The following is a 16,074-nucleotide window of genomic DNA, read 5'->3' on the forward strand; positions in this document are numbered from 1 at the left end:
ATTATAGAGATACTGTACTGCATCAGCTGGAAATCATGCTACCTGCAACCCGTTCAGAAGAATCCCAGGACCTGGAAATAGGGGGAGCAGGAGGGAAAATGAATTCTAAAGGAAATTTACCAAAGCAAGGACACTTTTTTTCTCAGATCTACTCAAGCCTTAATATGGCTTCCTGGGCTTATATTTCTATTGAATTTGCCATCTCTGAGCATAATGGCAAACTTCCTGTGTACAGGATAACAGAACTGGAATCTGCTGATCTCTTTTCTAGGCCCAGCTCTACCACTGATTTATTGTGCTACTTTGGTCCAGTGACAATCTTCCTGTGCCTTAATTTATCTATTTGTAAAGTAGGGATAGAAATGTTTATACAAAATACAATGTAACTGCAACATTTATGTAAAATACTGAAATCTATGTATATACTAATTAAATCATTTTTAATGGCACACATAAAATGGTGTTTCCATCTGAACTTTGTCTTCCAGGTTTTCATGACTACTCTGCACTAGTGTATTTGTAATTGGCCTTTTAATATGATATTTGTAGCAAAGGATGCTGTTTTAAATGTAGGAGCTGGGGTTCTTTTAGGCACTCCTCATTTAGGGGAAGTTTCTCAGCAAGGTGACATGAGGCTAATCTTTGCCCTAGGAGCAGAGTAGGTCACCTTTATAATGCTCCTTCCTCAGGCAGCGTAAAAAAAAATCCAGTACTGTCCTGAAAGGAATTAGTGATACAGTAGAACCTTGATTTTATGAACACGAGTCTTACCAATGACTAGTTATAAGAACCATTTTTTCCAAGGGGGTGAAAAAATCACATAATGAAAGTGATGTCAGTGAAGAACAAGTCACCATCCTTTCTCATCCCAATGCCTTCAGTCCATTAGAAGTTGCTTTGGAGTAGCTTGAAGGACAAGAAAGCTATTCATGCACCATACTGCCACTTATGAGTCATGCCTTCTGTAACTTGGAGATGTTCAATTTTACAATCTTCTCAATCCCCAATTAATTAAAAAAATAGGGGCTGTACTGTATTATCACATGGGGTGTTTGAGTCTTTGTACTATTGTCTTGCTATGTGTAAGACATAGAGCTCAGTCATAGGAATGAGACTGCTACAGGGTTCAGCATGACACAGAAGTTACCTTTGCACAGTCAACATTTGCTGGCCAATACCCTCCAGTTATTTTCTATTCCAAGTAGGCAGGAAAACTGTGATAGCCCTGACACGTTAGAGGACGAGGAGAAAAATATGCAAATATAACAAGGGAAAGGTGGTCTTCAACCCATCTGTGAAAAATGTCATGTTTGAGTGAACTGAAATATTTATTTAAACAAATATGGATCTGATGTTGCTTTTTGGCTGGATTTTCAACTCTGCTGTGGAATCTCAAATGGGAGAGATATACAGCTTTGATGACAGCATCGCATTGAGATGTGTATGTTGCGTCCCCATTCTCTCTCCTCCCACCCTGTTTTTCCCATTTGGATTTGATCCAAAAGAACAAAAGGGAAACAGTGAAACTGCAGGGAAAAGTGTTTTAACTAGGAACCAAGGGCACTTGGTACCAGGGAGGATCAGACCTATGGCCTGTGTGCTCTGGAAGTGTCTAAGTTATTGCTCCTCAGCTCTAGCAGTGCTGATTCTTAGTAGGGGAGGATGTAAAAGAATGGAGGGGCCTTATGACAGAGCAACAGTCTTGTGTCTATAGTAATTGCTACATCGTCCTAGAAAAGGGGGCTCTGCCACTCCCATTAGGGCTGCAGTGTTTTCCTTGCAAATCTCCTTTTTGACCTCTGCCGCCTTGCAGTGTTGCATTTTCTTTTCTTCCTAGAGATCTGTGAATGCCACCAGCTGAGAGGTGGGTTTTGGGTAGTAAGAAACATTGGAATAAAAGACATCTTTAAATCTGCTCAGCCATTCTCACACCAGAATTTTCCATAAGAAATCAGAGGTTAGAGGGTGTGTTATTAGGGAAGACAGGGAAACTCAATCAGCAGCACTCAGCCAGGCCTGTCATACCAGAGGGAATGACGATTTTTCACACTTAATATGGTAAATTCAATCTCTTAGTCTTCCCCAGTTTCTATTTTCTTTATTTTAGCCTGTTCTTCCAGAGTTCTGTTGTACCTGAAGTTCTAAACCACAGAGAGACCAAAAACAAACCCTCCAATCCAAACATCTTCATATTTCAGATTTGGAGCCTGGATCTGATCATGCCTCCTGATAGTTCAGGTTCTGATCAATCCAAAACTCTAGGACCCTGTGGGGGTCGGAGGGTCCTGGGACAGCCCAGAAGTCTACCCAGCAATAAAACAGCTCCCCAACCTCAGCCCTGTGAGCCTGAGTTGACTGGCCGGGCCAGCCATGAGATTTGTTGTTTTTTTCGCAGTGTAGACATACCCATAGGGATTCTCCAGATTTGGAGAAGGGATCTGCTCCCTTTGCTGCTTGGGGGCAAACCGCACCCTCTCGAAGTGATGATGTGGAGGAATCTTGATGAGCATCTCTTCTCCAACAGCCTCCTCCCAGGATTTGTAATGTGAAGTGGGCATGATTTAAACACCAGGCCTTTTGGCAGCTGGGCTGCAGATTCACTCAGTCAGGGGTCTCATGATGTCTTTAAGGAAGGGGATGTAGAACTTGCCTCATTGTCATGATGACTTTGGTTGTGTTCTGTAACTGAATAAAGCAACTCATGGTAACTCAAGAATCTCCATAGTGGATCAGACTGATGGTCCTTCTAGTTCAGTATCCAGTTTCCAACAGTGGCCACTGCTCGATGATTCAGAGGAAGGTGCAAGAAAGCCTGCAGGTTGGGAAGAGGGATAATCTGCCTGCACCCTCTTCGCATGGCACACTGACCTAACACCAGAAATGGTTAGGGATTGGTGTAAATACTGAAGCATGTAATTTTATATCCCCTTTAAAGTTTTTTTTTTAAAGTATTCATTACTATATTTCTGGATATTTTTGATATCCATATAAGCGTCCAATCTCTTTTTGAATCTTGCTAAGCTATTGGCTTCATTAACATCATGTGACAATGAGTTTCACAGCTTAACTATGTGCTGTGTGAAAATGATGAAAATGATGTCTGTTTATCAGGTTTGAATTTGATGGCTTTCAATTTCATTGCATGTCCGGTTATTCTTTTGTTACATCAATGAGAAAAAAGAAATCCACCTTAGAACCATACAGTTTAAGACTAGGTTATCTAATCTGACCTTTTGCATATCAGAGGGCACCAACTCAGCACCAGTACGCAGAGCCCAAAAACTGAAATTAGACCAATGTATGACAACAGACAGGAGACACGGCTACTACATGCCACCTTCTTTATACCAGTCACTATTTTGAATAATTTTATCATGTCCCCTCTTTTTTGTCTTTCTAAGGTAAACAATCTCAATCTTTTCAATCTCCCTTCACACAAGAGCTTCTCAATTCTTCTGGCTCATCTCTGGGCCTCTCTCTTTCTGCAATATCCTTTTTAAGATAAGATAACTGGTAATGAACACAGTATTCCAGCTAAGGATAAGCCATTGATTTATATAATGTCATTATATTTCCCATGCTATTCTCCACCCCTTTCTTTATGCATCCTAACATTTTATTGAATTTTTCCACCCACAGTGGTGAATTGAACAGAAGTCTTCTTTGAGCTGTCCACAATGACTCCCAGGTCCCTTTCCTGAGTTGATATTTAACTTATTGCCCAGTAAAGTCCATGAGTAGTTCCAGTTTTTCCTTCCAACTTGCACAATTTTGCATTTATCAATATTGAATTGAATCTGCTATGGTGTTGCCCCATCTACCTAGTTCGATTAGGTCCTCATAGTCATCTGTTGACTTGACTAATCAAATAATTTTGTGTCATCGGCAAGTTTTGCTGCCTCACTGCCTGCCTGCTATGCAGAGCATTAAAAAAAACAAACAGACTGGTGGTCCCAGTAAGGAACATTGTGGTATTCTGTTTTTAACTTTTGTCATGATGAAAATGCACCACTTACTACGCTTAAATAGTTTTGAGCCATGCCTTTCACCCCATGCCTACTTAGCTTCTTCAATAGCCTTTGTGAGGAACCTTGTCAAAGGACTTTAAACATAAATTATGTCGACCAGTTGTCCCTTTATGTGCTACTTTAGCTGACCCTTCCAAAGAATTCTAATAAAATTAAAGCATCTCCTATCATTCATAACAGGAAAAAGTAGAATCTTGATATGTAGGGCTGGAAGGGCCCTCAAGAGGACATCTTCTCCAGCTCCTGGTGCGGAGAAAGGATTGAATATATTTGGACCATGCCTGACAGGTGTTCTGAGTAGTTATCTCCCAACATCCTCTGTGGTGAAGACTAAGGCAAAGAAGCAAAGCCATGACAGATATGTTTTGTCGTCTTTATTAGAAAGAGACCTATACAGTATGGCAGTCCCTCTCTGCATTACTTTACATTTTTCTTAAAAACTCAGAATACTGTACAGCTGACACAAAAATCTCAAGGTGGAGCAAGGGTTGAGGGGAAACATAATACAAACCAGCATATTTAATCAAAACAAAATCATATGAAACAACAAGCAAAGTGAAATGTCTGTCAATTGTTTTAATTACAGTACAAACAATATAAATAAAACATCATTGCATCATTGTAAAACAAACTTGCTGAATGAGGTAATATAAAAACAACAACCGAAGAGACTTTTTTTCCTTCTAATAATTTCCACACTGCTCTGTCATTTATACATGACTATATACAGAAACAGAAAAAACATACTATAAAGTCTGCCATGTGCTAGGCATTTCCTGCCTTTACCCAAGAAACATTTCTCGGGCATCACCATTCACCTGCTCCCTTCCCCCCTCCCCCAAACCCCACTTTAAGAAACATGCCAATGTGACAATGCAGGGAAACTAAAGGGTTTGATGGTTGAATGGGACAGAACAGTAAAACAGTTTAAAAATCTAAGGTTTGCATTCAGGCAGGGTATAAAACACAAATATTTAACCACCACAAACTGGTGGTCAATGGGTCTTTCAAAACAATGGGAATCTTATAAGCCATGCTGGCTGACTTGAGTGCCAAATTCTGATCTCAGTGGCAAAACTCCCCTTGACTTCAATGAGGCCAGAATTTAGCCCTTTGTGATTTACAGCCTGATTCTGCAGCCCTTACTCAAGCTCTGATTCAGCAAAGTACCTAAGGTTGTGCTTAAATCCCACTGGAGCCAATGGAAGGATTGCCACAGTAAAGGCTGCAGGACTGGGCTCACAGCAAACATTAAATCTAGGAGAGATGAAGTGAGAAATTACAAAGAGCTATCAAATCTTTTCTAAATAGCACAACTCCCTAGCAAGTGTTTAAAAAGATCATCAGTCCACATATTCCCTCTCACTTTGTGCAGTCTGTACAAACTGTGTAACAATTAAAAACTATCTTGAAGTTTTCTTTAACCTAAAAAAAATAAAGTTGATTGGACCAATTTGTATCCCTCATTCTGTGGCTCAGGAATCCTTGTATTTCCACAGAGGAGAGGGCTGTGCTTTACAGACACTTTAGTCAGACTTTATCTGTGGATTGGCAAAATGACCCCAGTGGACGCAGTGCAGGCCTGCAATGTGCATCTTGAATCCAATTCAAGCCTGGAATACATCAATCATTTTGAAGAAGAATTATCCCATCCTAGAGGATTTTTAGGTACAAGAAGGAGAAAAAATTAAAAAAAAAAATACACCCCCACAGCTGTGTTTTCCAACATACCTCCCTTCACTGCCGAGAACTGGCATCTTTACCTTATCAGGTTTGAGCTCTCTTTAACTTATTTCCCCTACCATGATTATAAACTGCAATGGTAACTGAAAACAATGGTGTGAATCATGTAAATCATGATCTAATATTTATGGACTGCCCACTATTATGCAGTGCCTTAACATACCGTAGAGACAATGTTTACAATCTCTTCAGAAACTAATATACTGCCACAATTTAGCTAACAAACATGTGAAGGGAAGGGCAGGGAGAAATCTAAGGAAACTATCAGCCTGGAGCGAGCTCTTTTAAACATCTTCCTCAGAGTGGATTCCTGAACTATCCTATATACATACACGCACACACACATTATGTAAGTGGCAGTAAGACGTCAAATGGCATTAATTTAAAACAGCTGCAGAAGGTCAGACTGTCATTCTCAGAGTTCAATTCAGCCAGTCAGCTGAAGTTCTCAGCACTTTCCCCATAATTATATATATCGAAATCGGCTTCTGACTGGTGAGCCCGCTCTCAACTTTTGCATCTTTTTCCCACCCTAGAATTTTGCTCATCTTTCATAGAATAGAAACACACCACTATGGCTGCCTAGACCACAGTGGTTAACCCTGCGGGCTGACTATGCCATTTTAAATCACGGTAGAGTTGGCATATCCCGTGACGAGTGGTGAGTTTGGGGTTTTTTGATAAAGACACTGCATGCACCTATAGTTTGAAGGAGTTTTCTGAATGAACTGAATCAATGCTCACAAACAGTTGTCTGCCTCACCATCATCTGAACTAAGAGCCCCATACGTTCAATCGGCACCCAAAAGTACCACTGTCTATGTGTCTTTCTGCCTAATTATATCCACTACACAATGTATACTGTTGACTGGGCAGCCACAGTTCTGTGCATCTATCTGTGCATGCCTCATTTACGCTTTCAAACACTTGCTTCATGCATGCACATATTCATGCACATAAATTAGGTATGTGAAAATGTGCAGTTATGCACAACTAACTGAAAACCTGGCACTCACTATAGATTTGCATATATGTAAATATATGTACACACACTATATATAAAATTATATTGCATGTGTTATATATAGCATATATGTATATATTAACATATGCATACACAGACTGCAAAATATTTTTGTATCGTATATTTAGTAGTATCTATCCATTGCCTATATCTTGCAACTTTGCCAGTTTCTCCTGCACTCTGCCCAATAATAATCTAACTCTACTGGGTCTCATTCTAAGATTCCACATCACTGAGCTGCTTGCCAAACAACCACCATTACATTTGTATAAGAAAAACCCCCCACAATTAACCTGCTGCACATTCCCCCCACCTTAACTGTGGAATTAGCTTTGAGAATTACACTGGCCTTATCCACAGGTTGGACAATATTAAGTCCTCCACCAGTGGCAGGTTTAAGGTCCCATATCTTGTGGTCCATCAGGACTAGGAAAAGATTAAATGCTACTGGAGAGGAGCAAGGACTGACCCAATTTTCTAATCAGATAGACCATCTGTTTATAGCTGTGACAAGACACGAAATTTCAGACTAAAGCTGCAATATTATGACTTATAAAAAGTTTTAGATAATTTCAAGAGGTTTCTAAAATGTATTCCTTTTTCCCATCCTCCACCATGACTTAGATAACTTAGCTTTAAAGGTGGAAGGATACAAGAAAATTTGTACCACTGATATTTGCAGAAACCAGAAATCATTGATCAGTTTTTCTGTAAAATATGTGGCCACATAAAGTACCCGATGGTGTTATCACTGCTGGTCAATGATACGGTCATTCCAAACTCATGTCAATAAAACCTTTATAACACCCCACACCACTTTCTCCCTCACATTTTAATCTAACATTCATACTACATTGAAAGTGACTAGCTCTGGAGCACTGGCAAAACCTCAGCTGTTAGAACTTTGAGCAGTGGGCATTCAATACAAATACCCAGCGGTTGGTGGCCAAGAGAGGAGAGAGAAGACGAAAGTTTTGAGAGTCAGTGAATCTCACCTTTGTCATGTGGATGTGCTAGAAACGTTAGATGTAAATAAGAAAGCTAACCATGTTAAAACATTGAAGGATGTTTATTTTTATCTGCCCATTAAACAAAAGTCCCTAAAATGCTCAGAGGACAAGTATAGGGAATGAATTCACCCACATATTGCTGTCACCTGAAATAAAACAGCAAAAGCCATGATTTCCAAAAAAGCAACTAGTGATTTTGGGGGCCCAGTCTGAGGGCCCTATTTTTAGGGCATGTTGGGTACTCAGTCCTCTGAAATTTCCAGTGGATGCACCCAAAATGACTAATTGATGCTGAAACCCCCTTATTTCCTCTGCTTAAAATATGTGATGTGGACTTAGTCAAATGAAGCTTGGTGCCATGAGACGGGAGCACCAGTGACCTAAAAGAAACATGGCTCATGACAACCAAACCGGACATGGTCACATGACAAATCAACGGCTTTTATAATTGGCTCTGTAATCTGCATCTTTTCCAGATGGGAGAGCCCTTCAAACTAAAACTACTGAACCACTCTTCTTCTTGTACTTCAATATGCAAGAGGTAAACCCTGATCTGAAAAACACAACTTCAAACTTGAGATTTATTAGTGTTATTTTATTCTTTCATCAAAAAGTATTGTGACCTGAAGTGCTTTTACATGGAGCAAACAGATAAAATGCCAAAGATTGCCTTTCTAAATGACAAATCTACAAAAATGGAATAAGAGAAGTTAAAATAAATCAGGGGTCCGAGACTAATGAAGCAAAGGTCAGAGATCCCCCACACTAATGACAATAATAGCTCACTGTGGGAAAATAAAGGTGCTTTAATATAAAACATGAACAAGGGAATCATCAGCATTTTCCCAAGCAAGGATTAAACTGCCCCAAATTTGGTCCCCCTACATTTGCATTCTCAAAGTAGAGTAGCAATAGCTTGAATGAACACCTGTTCCCTCTTGGGGTGTAAACATGGCTCCCCGAGACAGTAGTGAAGGAATCCACTTATTTAGAAATCTTTTGTGAAATCTGTGCTCGTCTTAGCTACTGCTACTTTATTAAACCCACACATTACTTCATTTTTCCTGATCACCTTACAAATATAAAAGATGAAAATAGCAACAAATTGGACCCTCAGTGCAGACCCCATGAATAACGGTACATTGTAGTGCTAGATACAATTGTTAGGGGAGTGTATTTAACATTATGTATTCACAATCTCTCTCCAACTTCTTTCCTATTTTATCCAACTTCCCCTTCCCATGAGCAAATCTCATATCAAGTGAAGGGGAAGCTCTTTGCTCCCTAAAAAGTATAATTGAAGGAGGTGGGGGAAAGAGACAGCAAAATAAATAGTATTAATATTTACACAGCAGTTATACACTGTACCTAAGTAGCAATGCCTAAAAATCTTCTCCCTTTAGTTAAACAGCTTTCTAAATGGCACGTGAATCAGAATGCACTACCACTTTCAAGACATATTTATTCTTCTGTCCCCATTTAGCAATAAAATTGAAATCTATTAAACAGAGAGGATATCTGACTAAACCCCTTGATCTGGAAAATCCTAAACTTTCCAGAAGTTTGGATCTGGCCCCTCTGTCTACAAGATGAAACACAGCCTTCCAGACTCTGGAAACATCAACACCCCAGTATTGCGCATTAGGCTCATCTCTATGGTTCAACAGCAATTGGATTCAAATAAATAGAATGGAAAAGCCAATGCTAATAGCAAAGATGGCTTTGATTTTAGTGTCTTATTACTTGGGGATAAACTGCAGAGGAGATAGGAAAGAAGATAATGGGAGCAGGAAAAGGGTTGAATGGGTGACATTATGGATCTCCATTATTTGAGAAAACAGAAATAGATTTAGCTCCCCAGCTGGGATATTTTATTGTCTGGCCTTCAATTGGTTTTTTAAGTTCTCCTAACATGCTCAAAAAGTGTAATCATTCTGGCAAGTGGGTTCCAGAATCGCAAGAAGAGGGGCTAAAAGCAAAAGTGAGGAACTGAAGTGGACAGGTTAAAAGAGCAGAATCAGTGTAAAAAAAATTACCGTGAAGTCTAGAAGTCTTACTGTATTCCTTTGTGTTTCAATGTCTTGGTGGGGTCAGAATCACCCTCTGCAAAATACTACCACATCACCTATAAGCGCGTAGTGTCAACAAATCTCCGTTTCTAATGCCAATCCAAGTCAGACTAGGTCTGCTGGATATCTGGGAGATGACTAACAGTTGCTAATATTTGTTAAGCATCAGCTCTGGGCAACTTGTACCCTAATGTGTGAAGGAGGTAAAATGGAAAGGAAAGGAAAACATGAGACTTACAAAGGAAAATTCTTAGTTTTAAACTTAGGAGAGAGACTGGAACACCAGGCAAGAAGATTTTTGTTTTTTCTTTAAGTACAGTACATATTAATTACACTGTACAAGACAGAGAGCTAGCAAACAAGCAGAGGATGGTATTCAGACTGGCCTGATCTTGTCACATTCCCTCTCACGGTGAGTCCTAGAGACCAAAGGCCCAAGCAATGCCTTACCCCTTTCCAGCCATTTCTGACCAACCTTCCTTGAATATGTACCTGAGGATGCAAACTTCCTGGGAGACAAATATACCTGAATCTGCTCACATATGGTAGCTTGTGCCTCATTAACACCTCTGCTACTGCTCACATCTCAATGGGAGGCGAGGGGGAATTGATTACAGGTATGCATATTACATAACACAAAAAGCATAGGTTTGTCAAGGCCTAAACCACATCTATCAAAGCAATGACAAGCCTTCCACATCTAGTAATCATTACATTGTTTCAGGGACAATGTATGGGTGGCCTTCCCAGTCTTTCACAGAGAATGCCACCAAGTGGATGGGCTGTATATCTTCCCTGCAGACATCCCTTGACTTTTGGGATATGCCACTAGAAAGAGGTAAGCTAGCTCATATTCTACAAAAGCACTGGTCTACATTGCTATTATCATCCCTTACTAATATGTCTACGAAAAAGATGTGCTAATTTAAACACAACTGTGTTACTGCTTTATCTAAAGTAGTGTGTTAATATTCTGTTTGTCTGGATAAACCATCCTTCCTATGATACAGTAGAGTTTCCTTTTCTAAAAACTTCTTTGTTACAATTTCTGAATGTCCTCCTTTATCACAGAAGGATACGATGGACCTCTACAATGTCAGAAACCTGTTACAATTTAGCCCGGTTCCCCTTATTTCTCAGTGACCTTGTGTCTTTCCTGCTAGGAAGATTGGTTTAAAGAGATCATTGAAAGGTGAATGGAAAAGCATTTTAAACCTAGAAGAATACCAGCTTTGAAAAAGCATGCGTGTTGTAGGCTTAAAAATGGCAACTTGTTTTAAAACAAAGTATTTTAAACAGAGGCGAGCTGGTTAGCACTTTTGGAAATCAGACTCTCAATTCCTACTTCACCGGCCTGCCAAGAGACTTGAGATCAGGTTACTGAGTCCCCTACCACAGATGGTAAAATCACAACACCCAGCAGCACAAGGTTGAGTGTGCAGTTTCATGTTCAGTTGTAGATGTTAGTGAAATCATCCAAGGTTGGAGGAAGATACTTGTCAATATTTAAGTCCAGACGTCAGATTGTGAGTAAAGAAGGCACCATTATGCAAACTACTTTAAAAAAACCCAAAAAACAGCTTTATCATTTTGAATGCACATGTGCACGCATGATGCTGCCGGCTTAAGCAGGTAAAACGAACACTAAAAACTTTTTCCATTCACCTTTAAATACCCCTATTGCAACAAAGCATAAAAGCAGAATTCTAAAGGACCAGGAAAGCCCATCAATGTCCACCTGCTTGAGCCCTTGGGGCTTCTCTCACCTGATCACTATGTCTTTTGGACCAAACCTGCCTCTTTTGGACACCCATGGGATATTACATTCCCCACCCCCAATTTTGTCCACATACATTTTATTATTTTCTTTTCCCATTCTGACCTGAACAGACATACAGAGCCCCAGGAAGTGCAGAAACTCATGAAATACAAGAAGATCAGGTAGATTAGCAAATTAGTGTGCTGTGTGTACCTGATCAACTTCATACACTTGTTCCTCTGCCACATGATTCAGATCAGATTTCAACTTTCTCTGAAATACCTTCTCCCACCTTCATATTACCATATGCTAATTAAAAATCACTTCTCTTTTTGCCAGAAACCTTGCAATCTACTTCTCTGTGCCACAATTTCAGTTTTTAGAAGACTTCAGAAATCAGCATCAGTCTAGTGCTATCAAAATATTGAATCAAGTATTAAAACTGGTAGATGGATGAACTGTTCAAACTCCTTCCACAAATTATTGTTGCTCCATAAAGCAGCCAAGTTGAGAGTCAAAGGAGCCAGGCCATGCCCACCTCAGAGAACAACATTAAATTTAGCTATTAGACAAATCTGATCTCTCCTCCCACCCCCAGGCTGTGTCTCGATCTGTGAAAGCATCATAGCTTCTAATGTAAAATATGTTTACGCTACTGAGAGACATCCTCCTTTTCTTCCTAATAGATACTGTACACCTTTTTTTGTAAGCCAAATATGCCATCCTCTCATTCCGATATGTTCGTCAAAGGTTTGCATCAAACAAATGGAAATACAGTTCACTGCTGGGAATATTTTCAATGTGCAATTATCTGTAAACCTCAGATCCTAACTACTTGCACATTATTTCGTTCACATCCATTATAGTTTATAAATTAACAGAGGTGTCATTTGTCTGTACAAAAATCAATGCATATTTATGAACTTGTTTATTCAAATAGATTTTACATACATATAATCTAAAGACACAATACAAAATCTGTATAATTTAGACAATGCATCACAAGAGTGACCAAAAAACTCAACACACTTACTTGGCAAAATGACATAACATATTTCTTGTGACTGAAAAAAATAGTATCCTTTAATGCATTTATTTATTTTACTAAATGTACTTGAAATGTTTTTCCTTATCAGTATTCATTTTTCTTTTTGTGTTTCATAGTTATTCTTATTTATTTTTTCCATTTTGTTTTTACACCAAGGAGACTGCAGTCAAATAACACTCAGCAACCGATTTCCTCTCTTTGGACTGAAAAATTAAACAGATACTAAATTATGACAGTGAATTTAGAAAGGAGGGCTCCAAGGGCTTGAAAGAACATGTCTGAGATAATATGATGCTTCTAAGAATATTGCAATCACATCCAAGCAATCACCGAAGCGTGCCATGTAACTACCTCCTCAGCTAATATGCTTTTTTCTCCGTGATGACTAATCATGTTCTATTAAACAGCAGTAATGCTGGAAGAACTCAACTATACAAGTGTAATGAAGCCAGTATTCTCCCTGGACAGATTAGCTACAACTGATTTGACACATACCATCATAGGAACTTCAAACCTGACAAACTCTGTGCTTGCTTCTGATTTATGCCGTCAAGCTCTTCGGAGAAGAGAATGAAATCCAAGTGTTCCGTTTGGTAGAGGTGAAATGTACTGATGTGCTTAACTGTCAGTTAAGGAAAGTTACCATTTCTTCTTTCTTCTCCTCTTCCTCCTCCTTTCTTCTCCCTCCAACCTCTCTTTCAACACTTGTAGAACCTCTGTCTAAAGACAACTAGTAAAATGGTCCCATGTCGTGCTATAATTAGAGACCTCACAACCACTCTCTCTCACAAACCCTCTCTTTTTCAGTTTTCCTTATTCAAGACCTTTTATTAAAATAAATGGTTTCTGCAGCCCCCTTTTCTCCTCTTGTCACTTCACACTGTTCAGATATGATTTTTCTGGAGAGGACAGAGATTGAGGGGAAAGGGGAGATGCGGAGGTATAAGACTCACAGGTCAGAGCTGTGAAGAAAATGGAGCAGTATGAGGCTGCGGATGTTACTCAGGTCAGTGAAGAAATGAGTACGTTCCTCAGATGATGGTGGGCATTCTTCCACTGCTGTTGTTCCTGTTATTGTTCTTCCTGGACAAATTGGGAGTAGCCATCAGGACAAAGCGCTCATCAGGGCAACCATACTGCAGGAGAACATCAATGCATTCCTGGCCTGTGGCTTGCCTGGCATAGGCTAAAGCTGTGTTCCCATGGGCATCACGGGCCATAACATCCACGCCATACTGTGGAAAAAAACAGATATCATTTGAGACCCTGCTAACACAGCGATAAAATGGAGTGAAAGAAAACAGCACAGCTAGAGCTGAGTTTAAGGGGAGGGGTGCGACAGATGGAGAGACATTCTCAAAGACAGACGCTACTTATTTTAAGGGTTTGTAAATCTAAACATGACAAATATGCTTCATGCACATACAGCTTTCTACTGGAAGAGCCTCACCTGCTGCCAGTCATGCAAATAATCTCTCACCATTGCATTTTATGTGGATTTTCCACAGTGTGTGCGCCTATCCCTCTCCCCATCTCCCGTGCCTCACTCCAGTTTTCACCACATTTAAACAGATGTGGAAAAAGACACATTTTGTAAGTGATCTCCAAGAATGCTAAAGTGCCATCATTTGAAAGGAATAGGAACATTTAGACTAAGGAAAAGAGGGAGATACCTTGAGCACCCCACTGGAATATGCTCATAGCAGTATTTTGAAAGGCCATATTGAAATAATGTTTGCTAGACAATAGGGACGAGTGAAACGTAACTCAGCACTGCATAGTCAACACCAAAAGGCAGGTACTTACCCAAATTAAGAGCTGAACTAACACTACATTTCCTTTTCTACATGCCAAGTGAAGGGCTGTGCGCCCATCCCCATCTCCGCAGGTCTCATTCACTTCTTCCCGGGTTCCATGGGCCAGGAGCAGGATGACAGTCCGCAAGTCCTCTTCAGCTGTAGCTTGAAGCAGATGCTGGCCTAAAGAAAGTTCCAGGCACTGCAGCGGGGCAAGGAAGAGCTTCTGTTCATATTTAGCACGTATCCAGCGCTCTTTTTCTTCCCTAGAGAAGCAAAAAGAAACATGCCATTCAAAAACTGGTTCCATTGCCTTTATGTGATGTTATATATTCATCTTTGGAGACAAACAATCCAAAAAAACCACTGCCATACAGAGAGGCTAATTAGCAAGAAAACATTTTCTTCTTGTAAATGTCAGCAAAAAAGCTTCTTTCTGAAACATTTCCTTTACGCCTTATACTTGTGACAAATTTTATGACACCTATACATTTCTCACCTGGTTGTACCTGGCTGGGGAGCTACATTACATATTGGGTTAACGGACCAGGCTTTCACCTCCAGAAACAGAGGCTCAAGCATGCCTTGGGCCACAAGTGGAACAAGTTTGGTGCCATGCAGTTTGGCATAGGTCAGCAAAACCAGCTATCTCTACTCAAGAGAGGCCCAAGACTAGAGCAGCCAAGCGGAGCTCCAGGTCAGGATTGAGATGTGCTGGTAAAGCTACACAGGGAAGCGTGCACAGAATTTGCCTGCACTGGGCCTAGATGTAGCCAGTGGCAGCACTAAATTCCTCAAAGTTCACTCCCATGAAAAAACTGACTTCTGCTTGCATCTAAAGAAAGAAAAGGGAAATTAATGAAAGATACTGCCTTGCTTTTTCATTCTGTAAGACTTGGCCACTGAACAATAACATCCCAGTTTGTTTCACAATGGGACAGAGGTTCAGGAGGTTTTTGTTTTTAAAGGAAAATCTCAGTACTTTGAAGCATCATTTCCTCTCACTGTACCAAGTAAGCACCAAAAGCTTCCTAGATACAGTTGTATTGTAGGATAATGCCACATTTTATAAGTAACTCCAATTTCTATTAAAAACTTTTCAAAACACACTGATGTGTTTTGGGAGACCTGGTCACAGGCAAATTCCCATTTACAGGTGCCCTTTGCCTAATACTTCAGGTATCTACATGGTAATCTGTCTATCCTGTGAAACCCATATATAGCATCTAGTAGGAAAACTACTTACTAGTGACATTTTTTCCCTGTCAAGTACAGAAAGAAAAGCTCTGTTTACACCTTTCAGCAGTGTTTACACTACTCCCAGTAATCTAGTGTCAGGTTAGCCCTAATCTGTTTTCAAATACTTATGTAAACAGATAGTTCCAACAGCAAATCTGGATTAGTTTTGCATCACTTCCTGGTACATATGGAGTGACCTTACATTGACCCCTCGGGATGCTTTCATGCAAAGCTTCCAAAGCATGCACTTTGCTACACAAATGACAAGTCAACCTATAACTATGCAATATACAGTCGTTTTTCCCCATAAAAAAAAGTACACATTTTTCAATTTATTCCAAAAATTATGGCTCGGACA

General features: G+C 39.9%; 1 protein-coding gene across 11 annotated transcripts in view; it reads right to left on the bottom strand.

Moving 5' to 3' along the window:
* Positions 1-4,387: 4,387 nt before the first annotated feature.
* Positions 4,388-16,074, bottom strand: part of AGAP1 (ArfGAP with GTPase domain, ankyrin repeat and PH domain 1) — a 694,641-nt gene continuing 682,954 nt past the window's right edge. For all 11 annotated transcript variants that reach the window (XM_043505743.1, XM_043505746.1, XM_043505744.1 and 8 more), the window contains 2 exons: positions 14,488-14,743; positions 4,388-13,916 (listed from right to left, as the gene is read on the bottom strand). In XM_043505743.1, the coding sequence (XP_043361678.1) occupies positions 13,713-13,916; positions 14,488-14,743 (460 nt within the window). In that variant the 3' untranslated portion in view covers positions 4,388-13,712. The remainder of the gene's footprint in view (positions 13,917-14,487; positions 14,744-16,074) is intronic.

The sequence above is a fragment of the Dermochelys coriacea genome, chromosome 11 (assembly GCF_009764565.3).
Source record: "Dermochelys coriacea isolate rDerCor1 chromosome 11, rDerCor1.pri.v4, whole genome shotgun sequence".
NCBI lineage: Eukaryota > Metazoa > Chordata > Testudines > Dermochelyidae > Dermochelys > Dermochelys coriacea.